The sequence below is a fragment of the Sus scrofa genome, chromosome 7 (assembly GCF_000003025.6).
Source record: "Sus scrofa isolate TJ Tabasco breed Duroc chromosome 7, Sscrofa11.1, whole genome shotgun sequence".
Taxonomy (NCBI): domain Eukaryota; kingdom Metazoa; phylum Chordata; class Mammalia; order Artiodactyla; family Suidae; genus Sus; species Sus scrofa.
Genome location: NC_010449.5, coordinates 55,824,264 through 55,840,563, shown reverse-complemented (window position 1 = coordinate 55,840,563; position 16,300 = coordinate 55,824,264). Strand labels below are relative to the sequence as shown.

Below are 16,300 nucleotides of genomic sequence, written 5' to 3'. Positions count from 1 at the left end.
ATCCTAGGAGGGACATTTGAAAACGAGCGCAACGCGTCCATGTGGCTGTCCAATTCCTGACCAGAGGCGATAAAAGGAGTATACCTTAAACTAACTTCTAAGGGTACATCCAGTTCTCCCGGCTCACTCAAGCAAACGTTGGGCACTTGCTCGATTTTCAGAATTTCGTGAAATGGGCGAAACCAACTCGGAATCCGAAGGGCACTGTGAGCCCTGGGGATTTTGGCTGTCAATCAAATCTACAACACAAATTTAGCTGAGAACTGGGCGGTCTCCTTTCTTCCAAACCGCTACAGGTGAGAGGCGTGGAAATTGCGGGCGGGTGTGAGGGGAGAGAAGAGAAACGCTTTTGGAGCCAATGGAAGCTGTCTCGCCAGCTGTGACCCTTCAATACCGGAGTTTTGACTTATTAATGCCCTTCGTGGGAAAATGGATAAAACGGTGGTATATTCATACAAAAATAACTAAGTGAAAGTAGCCAGACTCAGAGTGGCATCTGTATGCCATTTATATCAGGGTGGGGTTTTTGTCTTTTTAGGGCTGCACCGCAGCAAATGGAAGTGCCCAGGCTAGGGTCTAATTGGGGCTGCAGCTGCCCGCTTACACCACAGCCATATCCGACCCTCATTGGCGACATACACCGCAGCTTACCGCAACGCGGGATCCTTAACCCACTGCGCAGGCCAGGGATTGAACCAGTATCCTCATGGATACTAGTTGGGTTCTTAACCACTAAGCCATAATGGCAACTTCTATATCAGGTTCTTGAACACGAAACACTATACCGAAAAAAAATTTCAGAAAAGCTACAAAAATTGGGAAGAAAATTAGGGAATTTTCAGGAGTGATGGTAAATCTCTATATGTATATTTACCTTCTTAAAAAAAAAACTAAACTTACAAGATATTATAATGGACAGATCTGGCTGACAATACTTGTACTTACTAATCAGCTGTAACATCACATCATCATCTCCTGGTGAGATACATAGGAAATAGAAAGCATCACCTGTTGCCAAAAGCCAAAACTGATCAAGCTTCAGGATCTAAACTACCAGCTCATAGGAAACAGAGGTTAGTAGGAACATGATAAAAGACATCAGGAGTTCCCACTCTGACGCAGTAGGTTAAGAATTGGACTGCAGAGGCTCTGGTCATTGCAGAAGCTCGGGTTTGATTTCTGGGCTGGAGCAGTGGGTTAAAAGGATCCGGTGTTGGGGAAGTTCCATATGGCACAGGTGGGGCCATTAAAATAAAAAAAAAAATTTAATAAAGCTCATCTAGTATTTATTGAGCTTCCTCCCAGCCCTTCCCCTTAGTTAGATCAGAATCTCAGCTGCACAGAGGTAGAAGCTGCTCTTGGCAGATGAGTGACACATATATACCCTCCAGGTCATACAGTTTGCCAGACTCTTGAGCATGGCCCCAAGAATGCTGTGAGGTGCCCATTCCACTCACTTTCTCTCCAGCTTAGGCAGAATCTTGTCATCTGTTGCCTCCTCATCCAATATGGTGTCAAAGTCCTTCGTTGTGTCATGAAACAGGACTGCCTGGGGATATGGCACTATGAAGTCCTATAACCCCTGCCCAAAGGAACACAGGTTGGGTGAGTGCCCATCCCCACTTCCAGCCTCCCAGCTGTGCTGGGGCAGTGGGGGAACAAGTTTCCAAAACACCCCAATGCCAGTTGGTTAGGATTTGAGACATACTGACAGAATAGAGTAGGAATAGGTCAACCTGCACAAAGCTTAGGCCTTCTTGGCTGAGGTCCAGATGCACAGGCTAGCAAAGGTAAAAGGCAGGGCTTTCTGCCATTGTGGACTGGCTTATTGGTATAAGGTTCCCCAGCCATTTCTTCATTCATTCAACCAATATTGCAATCTATTTTGGGAGTGGAACTAAAACAATGAACACAGCCCTCATTGAGTTTAACTTTTTTTTTTTTTTTTTTTTTGGTCTTTTTGCCTTTTCTAGGGCCGCTTGCGTGGCATATGAAAGTTCCCAGGCTAGGGGTCTAATCAGAGCTGTAGCTGCCGGCCTACACCACAGCCACAGCAACTCCAGATCTGAGCCACATCTTCGACCTACACCACAGCTCACGACAACACCAGGTCCTTAACCCACTGAGGGAGGCCAGGGATCCAACTCGCAACCTCATGGTTCCTAGTCAGATTCATTAACCACTGAGCCATGACGGGAACTCCTGAGTTTCCCTTCTAATGGGAGCCAAGGTGGGTGATGACAAATAATGCATTAGTAATATACTTCAAAACTGGGGAAAATTACATAAGGCATGGTGATAGAACATGAAGGGAGCTGCTGTGGATGAGGGTGATTAAGGAAGGCCTAAGAAAGTAACATTTAAGCTGAGGCCTCAATGACAAGGAGCCAACTAAGTGAAAAATCTAGGGACAAAGAACTAGTACCTGAGACTTAGATTAGCATTTGCAAGAATGGAAAAAAAGTGGGTTTTTTTTGCTTTTTAGGGCTGCACCTGCAGCATAAGGAAGTTCCCAGGCTAGGTGTCAAATTGGAGCTGCAGCTGCCAGCCTACACCACTGTTCACTGATCAGATCACATTGTCTGATCCCTGACCCACTGAGGAAGACCAGGGATGGAACCTGCATCCTCATGGATCCTAGCCGGATTCATTTCCCCCGTGCCACAATGGGAACTCCTGGAAAAAAAAAAAATAGATTTAAGCTTAGTGAGCTTAGAATGGTAGGGAATGAAATAAATGGAAACAAAGCCAAACTTGTAATAAAAGCTTCTGAGGGAGATCTTTGGTGGTCTAGTGGTTGGGATTTGGCATTTTCACCACTGCAGCCTGGGTTCAAATCCCTGGTCTGGGATCTGGGAATGGAGGTCCCATATCAATCCGCTTAAAAAAAAAACACAAAGCCAGCAGCTCCAGCTCCAATTTGACCCCTAGCCTGGGAACTTCCATATGCTGGGGGTGTGGGCCTAAAAAGACCAAAAAAACCACAATTAAGTCAGATAGCATCTTGCTCCTCTAAACTGACTAAAAGGTTCTAAATGGCAAATTACCAGTTTTTAAACAACAAAAATATTGAAAAGTTTTTATTATAAGTTCCATGGTAGTGAAAGAGCAGTGAGAATAAGGGCTTTATCTGCCCACTGTTGTATTACCAGAATCTGGATTCCCTAACTTGACTGGCACATGATAGGGCCTTGCCCATTTATACTGAACAAATGCTCAAGTTAACAGTATTCATGATATTGTAATTGCTATTAATGACATTTGAAATAGCAACAAAACACAGGAAGACTGTCAATGATAGGGTTGAAATGTCAATGTTTTCATTAAACATCCTGCGTATATTTAAATTCTGAATAGGCAATTTTGGCTGGTAGTTGTTAAAATGAGATATCGTTGGAAACTATCATTGGACTCATGCTGCTTACATATGTCTCAATAGATGTGTCTTTTGATAATCACTTTCTGGTGATTATATTAATAAAGTATTTCTAAAAGAATCAGTAAATTAGCAGAAAATTTTGCCACAATGATAGATTCCTGGAATTTTAGAAGCCTTGAATTAAAATTCAGACCTGGAGAGTTTACGATGTGGCACAGTGGGATTGGCGGGGTCTCTGCAGCCCCAGGGTGCAGGTTTGATCCCCAACCTAGCATAGTGGGTTTAAAGTTCTGCTGCTGCCACTAGGTCACAACTGTAGCTCAATTCTGATCCCTGGCCTGGGAACCCCATATGTCTTGGGGTGGTTGAAGGGGGGAAAAAAAAAAAAAATCAGACCTGGGCTCAAGTCCCGGTGTTGTCACTCACTTGAAGCTTCATGGCCTTGGGCATACCCCAAAACCTTTGAAATTAGATTTGTAAAAGGGATTCTATTGTCAATTATTGCTTAAATCACAACACCCATGTAAAAATCTGATAAAAACTCTTTAAGATCCTACCGAAGTTTTTGGAAGTGGATAGAGATTATGTTATGAGCCCAGAAAGCCTTTGCCTGCTTTGTATTTGGGGGGGTGATTTTTGGTCAAACCCCCATACCCAATCTTTTTCAGAGCCCTAGCAACCAAAGGAGGAACTGCTTTATTTATTTATTTTTAAATTTTTTGTCTTTTTACCTTTTCTGGGGCTGCTCCCATGGCGTATGGAGGTTCCCAAGCTAGGGGTCGAATCTGAGCTGTTGCTAGCGGCCTATGCCAGAGCCACAGCAATGTCAGATCCGAACCACGTCTGCAACCTACACCACAGCTGACGGCAACGCTGGATCCTTAACCCACTGAGCAAGACCAGGGATTGAATCCGCAACCTCATGGTTTCTAGTCGGATTCGTTAACCACTGCGTCACAATGGGAACTCCCAAGGAGGAAGCTGCTTTAGATGAGGTACTTCAGGAAGGCCTAATGTCCAGTTTGGTTTTTTGTGTGTGTTATTAGGGCCACACAGGCTGCATGGAGGTTCCCAGGCTAGGGGTTGAATCAGAGCTGTAGCTGCTGGCCTACACCACAGCCACAGCAACGCTGGATCCCAGCCACGTCTGGAACCTACACCACAGCTCACAAGAATGCCAGATCCTTAACCCACTGAGCTAGGCCAGGGATCGGACCTGTATCCTCATGGATGCTAGTCAGATTCGTTTCCGATGAGCCATGACAGGAACTACTATCGTCCAGTTTTTAGCTGTCAAAATACATTGCTAAACAGCACTGATTAGCACAGAACCCTTGTTGGGGATTCCTCTGGCCCCATCTCTTTCCCAGTATTTTTTTTTTATTTTTGCCTTTTAGTGCCACACCTGTAGCATATGGAGGTTCCCAGTCTAGGGGGTCCAATAAAAGCCACAGCTGCCGACCTACACCACACCCACAGCAATGCAGGATCTGAGCTGCATCTGCAACCTACACCACAGCTCAGCGTAATGCTGGATCCTTAACCCACTGAGGGAGGCCAGGGACCAAACCCGCATCCTCATGGAAACCAGTCAGATTCATTACCGCTAAGCCACGATGGGAACTCCACGCTCTCCCAATATTTAGAAAAGGGACCCCTTGCTTCGTTCCTTCTCTTCACAGGTAAACCCTCCCCATCCCAGACGGCACCAATCAACAAAGACTGCTAAGTTTTACTTTATTTTGTACATAATGAAGACAGTCAACTGACTAAGCAGTTCCAGAACTGTTAGTGCTCATTAATCAAGAAGTAAATGAGGAGTTCCTGTGTGGCTCAGAGGGTAAGGATCCGGCGTTGTCACTGCAGTGGCTCAGGTCACTGCTGTGGTAGGGGTTCATTCTTTGGCCTGGGAACTTCCACATGCCATGTGTGCGGCCAAAAAAAAAAAGGAAATGAGATGAGAAAGCAAATCTTTCATTTCCTCCTGAACGTATATTGCAAGTAACACGGGAACTTGTAACAACACAAGCAACACAGGCTGGTTTAGAGAGCCCAAGAAAGGAGGGTGAGTCCTGAAGTGCTCCCGAAGGCGTGAATCCCCCCTCAGCCAGGCACACACCCTGCTCCCATACATATCTGCCCCATGAAGTACTCTGTCCTGTCAGATTCAAGTCCACGCAACTCTTTCATCCCACATTCCAGGCTCATCATTTGCCCTCCTTCCAAGGTGAATAATCCACACAGAGAAAACCAGGCAGCCCCGAATACACTCGCCCGGCTGTGTTTCATGTGGCCAAGCCCCAGCTCAGATTCTGTATAGGAAGTTCCCATTGCTGTCAAAGAACTCTCGGCCCCTCTGCACAACTTTGTTGCTGAAGTTCTGGTCACCTGACTCCTCCGCCTCCCACTCTTTCAGTTCCTTGCCATTCGGCAATCCATCTCTGTGGGTCCCTCTGGTGCCCTCACCATCGCTGGTGGAGGACTTCTGCAGCTCTCTTGGATGACCCAGGTCTGTGGCAATGGGTACAAAGTTCTTTTCCTCCTTGAGGCCCTGGATTCCTTTATTCCTTCCCTTCTGTCTCCTTGGTGTATCTGTACTGTAAGTATTCAGTTCTATCACTTTCAGAGCTGTGGTCTGACTGTGGCCTTTGGATGATGTTTCTTCCCCTGGCATCAGTGAAGAACCTGACATGGAAGGGCCTGCAGAGAGTGGTTTCCAGGCATCCCCAGAGTCTGGGAGCTGCTGGAATGAGCGGGACAGCCCAACATTCTTAAGAACTTTTTGATCCTGCTTCAGTTTCTGCTTCAACGTGGGCACAAACTTGCTTTTTAAAACCCTTCGGATCACATCAGTGCTGACATCAAAGCCTTCAGCCAATCTGGGAACTGACCAAGATGCTGCAAATTCCTTATGTAAATACCTATGAGAAAAAAAAAAGCAGGTTTGCAATCTGTGAAGAAGTCTCATATCAGAATACTTAACTGAACTGGCTACATGTGGAATCTTAAAAAAAGAAAAAAAAAGATATAAATGAACTTATATACAGAACAGAAATAGACCCTCAGACATAGAAACAAACTTATGGTTACCAAAGGGGAAGGGTGGGGAGAGATCAATTAGGAGTTTGGGATTAACATATATACACTACTATAAGTAAAAGAGATAACCTGGAGTTCCCTATGTGGCTCAATAGTAACAAACCCGTCTAGAATCCATGAGGATGAGGGTTTGATCATCCCTGGCCTCGCTCAGTGGGTTAATGATCCGTCAATTGCCACAAGCTATGGTATAAGTCACAAATGTGGCTTGGATCCAGGGTTGCTGTGGTGGAGGCCTGAAGCTGCAGCTCCAATTTGACCTGTAGGCCGGGAACTTCCATATGCCACACCTGAACCTCCCCCCCCCCAAAAAAAAAAACAAAAAAGAAAAAGAGATAACCAACAAGGACCTACTGTATAGCACAGGGAACTATACTCAATGTTTTGTAATAACCAGTATGGAAGAGAATCTGAAAAGAATATATATTCTAGACAGTGATGTCTAGTGAACAATTGACTACATAGAGTTCAGAAGAAAAATGGGGACTGGACATGATAGATTTGGAAGTCATAAGCCAACAGCAGAGGTGGCTGAAGCCATGTAGTGGCTAGCATTATAAGCAGAGACATAGGCAGAGTAAGATAAAACGACCAAGGACACAACTCTAAAAAACTATAATACTTAAGAATGAAGAGGTGGAGTTCCTATTGTGGCTCAGCAGAAATGAATCCAACTAGTATCCATGAGGACATGGGTTTGATCCCTGGCCTTGCTCAGTGGGTTAAGGATCCCCCATTGCTGTGGCTATGGTACAGGCTGGCAGCTACAGCTCCTTTTGGACCCCTAGCTTGGGAACTTCCATATGCCATGGGTGTGGCCCTTAAAAAAAAAAAAAAGATTGAGGAGGAAGAAGAGGACACCATGGAGAAAAGAGAAAACCAATTCTAAGAAATAGAGATGAGTAGTCAAGGAAGAGAACTTCAAGAATGCAGACAAGGCCAGGAGTTCTATTGTGGCTCAGCGGTAACAAACCTGACTAGTATCCATGAGGACTTGGGTTTGATCCCTGGCCATGTGTAGGAGGTTAAGGATCTGGCGTTGCTGTGGCTGTGGTGTAGGTCAGCAATTATAGCTCTGATTCAACCCCTAGCCTGGGAACTTCCATATGCGACTGCTACTGCCCTTAAAAAAAAAAAAAAATTGAAAAATGGGCAAAAGACCTGAACAGACATTTTTCCAAGGAAGATGTACAGATGGCCAACAAGCACATGAGAAAATGCTTAACATCACTGATTATTAGAGAAATGCAGATCAGAACAACCACAAGATACCACCTCACACCAGTCAGAATGGCCATCATTAATAAGTTCACAAATAACAAATGCTGGAGGGGGTGTGGCGAAAAGGGAACCCTTCTGCACTGTTGGTGGAAATGTAAACTGGTACAACCACTATGGAGAAAAGTATGGCGGTTCCTTAGAAATCTATACATAGAACTACCGTATGACACAGCAATCCCACTCTTGGGCACATATCCTGACAAAACTTTACTTAAAAAAGACACATGCACCCGCATGTTCATTGCAACTCTATTCACAATAGCCAAGACATGGAAACAACCCAAATGTCCATTGACAGACGACTGGATTAGAAAGATGTGGTATATATACACAATGGAATACTACTAGGCCATGAAAAAGAACAAAATAATGCCATTTGCAGCAACACAGATGGAACTAGAGACTCTCATGCTGAGTGAAGTCAGTCAGAAAGAGAAAGACAAATACCATATCACATATCTGGAATCTAATATAAGGCACAAATGAACCTTTCCACAGAAAAGAAAACCATGGACTTGCAGAAAAGACTTGTGGTTGCCAGGTGGAAGGGGGAGGGAGTGGGGTGGTTGGGGAGCTTAGGGTTAAGAGATACAAACTATTGCCTTTGGAATGGGTTAGCATTGGGAACTATGTACTGCTGTATAGCACTGGGAACTATGTCTAGTAACTTATGATGGAGCATGATAATGTGCGAAAATAGAATGTGCACATGTATGTGTAACTGGGTCACCATGCTGTACAGTAGGAAAAAAATGTATTGGGGAAATAACTATTAAAAAAACAAAACAAAAAAAGAATGCAGCCAAGGTTAATTGCTGGAGAAAAGTTAGGCAGCCCTTGAGTGTCAGTTATGTCCAGCACTGAGGAAGTCACAGGTAGATCTGTGGAGAATGGTTTCATTGTAGTGATAAAACAAGCAAAAAATAATAATAATAATAATAATGAGGGTAGTTGGCCAAGGACCCAGCTGGGAACTAAAGGAGGAGGGAGAGTAGTGAGCCCTGTCAGCTGGGTTTCCTCTTTTCCATAATCCAAGTGACTGACTTAAGCTTTGCTTGCCAAGGCATTTACCTCAAAGATGGCTATCTTGACTGACACACTGCCAACCACACAACTGGATAAAAAGCCAGGCTTCCCCCTCCCCACCTCATCCCTCTCATTCAGGCACCTTGGTTTTAGAGATCATGGTTGATTTCAATAACTAACCATTTTAGGCCACTTCTTTTTCTCTTCGCATGCTTTAAATTCCTGTTAAATTCATCAATAAGGAGTGAGCCCTCAAAACCCTAGGCCCCCACCCTCAATCCCAATAAAAGCAGAACCCCCATCCCTTGAACCTCTCTCTTTCCCCACGACTTTGCTGTGTGGCCCCATGTGTGCCATATAATTTCCAGGTCCTGTAACTAACACACCTTTTTTCCCCCAAGTTTCCTGACAGTGACTGCTGAACTATATCTTGCAATCTTAAGAACCACAAGGGCTGGTCCAGCCACCACACTGGTTACTGATGGACAAGACTTGCACACAACATCAACAACCTTAAGTTGACAGACGTTGGTCCCTGAGAAATTAGGTAGAGATTCTGGCCTAGAGCATCTGGAAGATTAGTCCTAGACAAGTGAAGGACTACCACTTCCTCTGAGATGTGAATAGAGTACAAGACTGAGAATGATGGTATGGAGGAGACCAAGAAGCTTTAAATGGTTCATACTTAATGGCCTCCTTTATCTCTGAAGTAAAAAGATATTTATTGATCACAAAAGTGGAGGTGACAGGTAGGAAGATAGAAGGGTTGAAAAGCCTGGTGTTTTGAAGTCAGGAGAGGAAGCTGATATGAGAGTTGTTATAGACACACAAAATCTTGATCTGCTCTATAAAATCCCCTTTATTCTAAGTCTCAATTCCTGAGTCATTCTGCTGGGAATGGAAAATGCAATATGACCTATGGAGAGCTAATTAGTAATATTTATCAAAACGCAAATCCACTTGCCCTTGGACCCAGCAACCCTACTTCTGCGAGTGTATGTAACAAGTACTTCTGGCGGATATGTGGAATGATGTGTATACAAAGTTATGCTCTGGAGCACTATTTGTTACAGTGAGTGAGTGGAAACAATTCAAGTGCTCACCATAAAAGACCAGTAAAATAAGCTACACTTTACCAAGCATCTATAAAAAAAATGAGGATCTCTCTCTTCACAAGTGGAAAGATCTTCAGGATATACAAAGTGAACAAACAAAAGTGTAAAACAGTATTTATAGTATTCTTAGTTTGTGATTATGGAAGTAAAAATAAAATTCTATATTCATACTTGCTTGTATTTGCATAAGGAAACTTAGAAAATGACACAAAGAACTATTAACAATAGTTCCCATAGGAGACTGGGTGGGAATAAAACTGCTCAATGCATACCCCATGTCATACTCTAACTCTGAACCACATGTAACATATTATCTTCTCAAAAAAAAACTTAAAATTTAAAAAAGGACCTCTAAGATATGAATCCTCTCTTCAGAGAAACCAGGGAAGCTCCATCCCTGGACTTAAGGTAAAGAAGATCATGATTTATTCAGAGGTCAAGTGTTGTGATGCCTGCAATTTACTATTTAAAAATTTCAGGAGTTCCCGTCGTGGCGCAGTGGTTAACAAATCCGACTAGGAACCATGAGGTTGCGGGTTCAGTCCCTGCCCTTGCTCAGTGGGTTAAGGATCCAGCGTTGCCGTGAGCTGTGGTGTAGGTTGCAGATGCGGCTCAGATCCCGCGTTGCTATGGCTCTGGCGTAGGCCGGTGGCTACAGCTCTGATTCGACTCCTAGCCTGGGAACCTCCATATGCCGCAGGAGCGGCCCAAAGAAATAGCAAAAAGACCAAAAAAAATAAATAAATAAAAAAAAAAAAAAAAAAAAAAATTCAGGGAGTTCCCATCCTGGCTCAGTGGAAAGGAATCTGACTAGTATCCATGAGGACGCAGGTTCAAACCCTGGCTCAGTGGCTTAAGTATTTGGCATTGCCGAGAGCTGTGGTATAGGTCACAGAGACGGCTCTTATCTGACGTTGCTGTGTCTGTGTAGGTCAGTGGCTACAGCTTCAGTTCAACCCCTAGCCTGGGAACCTCCATATGCCACTAGTGCGGCCCTAAAGGGATCAAAAGGAGTTCCTATTGTAGTTCAGCAAGTTAAGAACCTGACTAGTATCCATGAGGATGCCGGTTCTTCAATCCCTGGCCTTGCTGCTCGGTGAGTTAAGGATCTAGTGCCGCCACCACCTGTGGTGTAGGTCACAGATGCAGCTCGGATCTGGGTTGTGTAGGCTGGTGGCTGCAGCTCCACAACAACCCCTAACCTCAGAACTTAATATGCCACAGGTGCAGCCTTAAAAAAAAAAAAAAAAATGAACTGTGTCCTAAAGTTAAAAATTATTAAATCTAGATGACTGGCTTTGGGAAGTTTTACTACTTTACTTTTGTTGGAACTCTTTTGTCTTTTTGTCTTTCTAGGGTTGTACCCAAGACATATGAGGTTTCCAGGCTAAGGGTCCAATCGGAGCTGTAGCCACCGACCTATACCATAGCCACAGCAACGCAGGATCAGAGCTACATCTGCAACCTACACCACAGCTCAAGGCAATGCCGGATCCTTAACCTACTGAGTGAGGCTAGGGATCGAACCCGAGTCCTCATGGATACTAGTCGGGTTTGTTAACTGCTGAGCCACAACAGGAACTCCTTCTGTTAAAAATCTTAAAAGAGGAGTTCCCCTTGTGGCTCAGCGGTAATGAACCAACTAGTATCCATGAGGACACAGGTTCCATCCTTGGCCTTGCTCAGTAGGTTAAAGATCCCCTGTTGCTGTGGCTATGGTGCAGGCTGGCAGGTACAGCTCCTTTTGGACCCCTAGCCTGAGAACTTCCATTATGCCGCTGGTACAGCCCTTAAAAAAAAAAAACTTAAAAGAGCAGAGCCTCCTTGCCTTCCCACTTGCATCTCTCACAACCACCTTATCTTAATAAACCTATTTTTTTGCTTAAAAAAAAGAAATCTTAAAAGATAAAAATCAGGAGTTCCCGTCGTGGCGCAGTGGTTAACGAATCCGACTAGGAACCATGAGGTTGCGGGTTCGGTCCCTGCCCTTGCTCAGTGGGTTAACGATCCGGCGTTGCCGTGAGCTGTGGTGTAGGATGCAGACGCGGCTCGGATCCCGTGTTGCTGTGGCTCTGGCGTAGGCCAGTGGCTACAGCTCCGATTCGACCCCTAGCCTGGGAACCTCCATATGCCGCGGGAGCGGCCCAAAGAAATAGCAAAAAAACAAAAAAACAAAACAAAAAGATAAAAAGTGCAAAAACAACTTTCTAGCATGTCACGCTCAGACCTTCAGCTTCAACGTTAGATGAGAGGAGTATAAGCTTTCTGATTAGATTGTCTCCACTTTCAAATGTTACCATGTCCTTACTTTTCCATGTGTACCTGTAAGATTTTTCTGTCATCTGTCAAAAGTAAAGGCAAAACAGAAAAGGAAAAAAAGAATTATCCTTCACTTCTCATCACAGCAGATCCAAGTTACCAAGGCTTACCGAATCTGCTCCATGGCTTCCCTCGTCAGGGTCCTGGGCGGGGCACCTGGCGCCTCCATTTGCCTCCGAATTTTCTGGAACCTGATGGCTTTTTTCTGTCGCTTCAGGGCGCTGGGGAAGAGAACGAATGACAGAAGCCATGCGTGGAAGCTAGACTGGTGGTTTAAGAGCCTTGGGCTAAATCTCAGAGCGTCCAGACCACTTCTCATTGCAAGGACAACCTGGACATGTCTGCCAACCTAGATGGCGCTCAATACACCTCCCCAGAAATCTAACACCTAGAACAGCAGCAGCCCATAAAATGTTGCCAAATGCTCTAAACGGGTAATGCAATCTGTCACTGGGGAAGGGACCTATGGTGCCAAGGGAGCTAACACTGGCCCCTGCGCCCCTGACAACCGGTGACCAATACGGTCGCTGCAGCCAACGCCGCGGTAGGGCTCCAGGCGCTAAGGGGGCGCGGCCTCAGGTGCTAGGGCCCGGGAAGGAGCTGGTACCTCTCCACCTCCTGCAGCTCCCGCTCCTCCGGCTCCCAATCGGAATCAGGGTCTGGCTCGCGACTGGTACAGCCCGGGGTCGTCACCCCCCGGGAAGCAAACCCACAGCGAGCGACCACTGCACAGACACGCCTGCCCAGCCACAGGTTCAGAGCAACCGCCATGTTGCCAGGAACACTCTACTCCTGAGGCGCAGTACCGGAAGCCAGGGCGGGATCGGAAGTGGCCCGGACGGTACCGGAAGTGGCTGGGGGGGCCGGAAGCTGGGGTGGCCTCGCGTCTTTCCCGCTTCCGGCTGAGGCGCGGCTTCTGGGTTAGAACCGCTAAGCGGCTCACCCTTCCCGGTTTAATTATGGAAATGGCCTCTCTGAAATTCTAGGGCTGGAATGAGGTAGAAGACGCTCTTGCAAAACTGCATAAACTTTAATAAAAAGACGAGTTCACTTGTCAAGAGCTGCACCTCTGCCCCAACGGCTGCCCAGGTCGGCTTGGCTCCGCCACGGCGACGGAAAGGGCAACCCCTCGGCGGTCCTCTGACGGTGACAGCCCGGTGTCTTGGACATTCAGCTCCTCTGGGAAAGGGGCTTCTTGTTGCCGCGATGCTCTCCAGCTCCCGGCCGCACCCAGGGTTCAGACCCATCCCCCAGCGGTAAATCTAGGCTAATGTTTGAAGGACGGAGATGAGCCCATGGCTGGCCCGGGCTCCTCTGCATCGTTTAGTCTACCGATCCGAAAATAATCTAGGGTGCTGAAGAATTCTTGGCGTCTGTGTTTTGCATTAAGCAAACAGGGTTCCTGGCCAGCGCTTTTCAGACAAGTTTGGTGGCAGTCTTTGTGTAACAAAGATTGAAGACCTTTTGCCCCTTTGGAAACCTGAGGGATTCCTCCAGGAGAGCTCCAGTGCTGGGCTTCCTGCGTTTACCTGTGGTGCCTGATGTCGAAGAGCGCGGGGGTATGCTGCAGCAGGGATGCAGAGGCAGGGCAGAGGGTGAGATCCTGGGCCGTGGCTGCTCTGTGTTCAGAGTCTAGCATTGAGGGCAAGGTGCATTTAGTTCATCAGCTACTTACCACTCTTTCCCATTGCAGAAGATAGCCCTGGCTTGGGGTTAAAGAGGGTGGCACTGGTCCTACCAGAGCTCGATTTATGGCTTCCAGCCGTCTGCTGGCTTGGCCTTCTGCAGCAGAAACATGGGTCCCCCTGAGCTGGTATTCACAGAAGAGATTTGCTCACCACTTTCCCAACTGTTGCCCAGTTACCAGTACAGAGGAATGGCATCCCATGTTCCCTCCAGCGTCCTTACCACATTGTAATTGGTGTGTGTACTTGTCCATATCCCTGTTAGTTTTGTTGAGTGCTGAGACTGTATTTCTGCCATTGCTATAGCCAGGGTCTAGTACACAGGAGGAGGTAAATAAATGGGTCCACTACCTCCCCCATTCCCCACACTGCGGGAAGTGCCATACATTATTTCAGGAGTATCCCAGCTGCAATATTTGCCAGTGGGAAGTTCAACAAGTCAGAGTGACCAAAGCTAGTTTTGCATACTTACGGCTTGTGAGCCTGACTCTGGTGCTGGAAAAATAGCGCCTTCCAGATGTCGTCATTGATACTGAACAGGGACCAATGGCTGCTGGATCTCTCATCCAGTTGAAGTTCTTGGGTTGCAGATGAAACCAGGAATGATGCGGAATTGCAGCATTCATGCTTGGCAGTGGCCCTAAGATCAATCTGTGGGGCCGAACTGGATGCAGGAAATGAGAACCCTGCTCTTTGGTGGCCCTTCTCAGGAGGACCAATGGGACCAGACTCACAGATTGCAGTTCTTGAGTGCCCAGCCTGGCCTGGTGACATCTAGGCTAGAGGAGAAGAGCAGCCCCTTACCACATTTCTTGTGAGGCTGGATGGAGTGGTGGAAGAAAATAAATAACTGAAAAATCTCTTCTAGGCCGTGCCACTACTTGGCCAGTTATTCCTTTGGGGTTCCACAAAAACAGAGAACCCAACAGGTTTGCTACCAGCCCAGGGAATAGTGAATTCAGCAGCTGTTTTGTTGGCCTAAGACTGTTTACTTATCTCCCATTAGAGCCACCGCACTGGCAGTGCTAGGGAGAGATTACACAGAAGGCACCGAGGGTGGTGGCCTTGTTTGTCAGTCATGAGTTTGGGGTTATTGCAAAACAGGAATATAGAGAACAAGTCTCTTGTAAGTGAGACGGTTGAGAGCTGCACTTTGCCAGGTGTCATTACTTAGAAACAAGGGAGCTTGGGAACAGACAAAAGGAGCCAACAGACCCTCTCCCAAGGCCCAGCACACACTGCTTTCCCAGGCTCCACTGCCAGGTACCATCACATTAGCCTCCTTGGCTGTGGCCACCACCATGTGCTGGTATAGCCCTTGTTCCCTTGTTCTGTACGAGGCTGCACAGGGACCCTCACCCGATACTCGTGAAGTTTTTTCTGGCCCCGGTGGCTGGGGTGCAGCACGCGAGTGAGCTGCTGTACAATACCCAGACTTCGGATGAGATTTTCCCTCTGTAGCAGGGCTTTCATCCGCTCTAGCTCCTCCTCTTCCACAATTTCTTGCGGCTGCATAGTGTCCAGGTGTACTGGTGGCAGCTGCAAAGTACATGAGATGAGTGTGGGATCTTCAACGATGAGTCCCCAGTCATCCAAAAGGATGGCCGCAAGACTCCGGCCCACTCTGCCTCCGTCCCTTCCCTGACCTTAGTGGAAGGTTCCCTTTGCTGTCCACTGTCTCACTCCTGTTCTGAAAGGTCAGATTCAGTGTACTGATTAGGAACCCTCTGTTACATACACAGGGAGGAGAGGACAGCAGAGATACCCTTCTCTGGAGGTCCCAACCCGCCTTCCTGCAAAAAAGCAAGAGCTGCAAAACATCTGACACCTCTTTCTCCCGGTTCCGTTTCCTGAAAGCCAAGTGCGTGGAAAAGCCCTGGAGCCGGGCCCTGGATTGGCTTTTCTCCCCTGCTGATTCACCCTGGTTCTGGTCCTTGTTCTCCTTTCGTCTCTTATTGCCTGAGGTCTCCTGCTGTTCCTGCTTAAGGCGGATCTCTTCCAGTTGCTGCCTGACAAGACACAGCAGCTTCAGATACTAAAGAAATGGTGTTAGGGAGAGAGGGAATGAGGGAAAATGGGGTTAGGGAAAGAGTAGGAAATTCATCTGCGTGGGGGACTGATAGGAGAGGAAGAAAGGGGGAGATGGGGAAACCTACTAAACTGAGTCATTAAGAGTCTGATAGAACGAGTTTCCTGGTGGCACTGTGGGTTAAGGACTTGGTATTGTCACTGCTGTGGTGCAGGTTCGATCCCTGGCCCAGAACTTCCATGTGCCTCAGGCACAACCCCCCACCCCACCCCGCAAAAAAGTCTGCTGGACTTTATAACTCCACTTGTCTTTCCTCAAGCATCTGGCTTCTTCTCCACCCTGCTTAGGAGCAATTCAGCTTCAGGTT

General features: G+C 46.7%; 1 protein-coding gene and 1 long non-coding RNA gene across 2 annotated transcripts; one reads left to right on the top strand and one right to left on the bottom strand.

The window, feature by feature from the left end:
* Positions 13–5,928, top strand: LOC110261558. Its single transcript, XR_002345812.1, has 2 exons — positions 13–296; positions 5,062–5,928. It is a non-coding gene; the product is annotated as an uncharacterized LOC110261558 (long non-coding RNA).
* On the bottom strand, positions 5,100–15,939 carry NGRN (neugrin, neurite outgrowth associated). Its single transcript, XM_021098987.1, has 4 exons — positions 15,733–15,939; positions 12,827–15,443; positions 12,330–12,440; positions 5,100–6,300 (listed from the first exon to the last, which is right to left on the bottom strand). The coding sequence occupies exons 2-4, from the start codon at positions 12,988–12,990 to the stop codon at positions 5,685–5,687; spliced, it is 891 nt and encodes a 296-aa protein (XP_020954646.1). The 5' UTR covers positions 12,991–15,443; positions 15,733–15,939; the 3' UTR covers positions 5,100–5,684.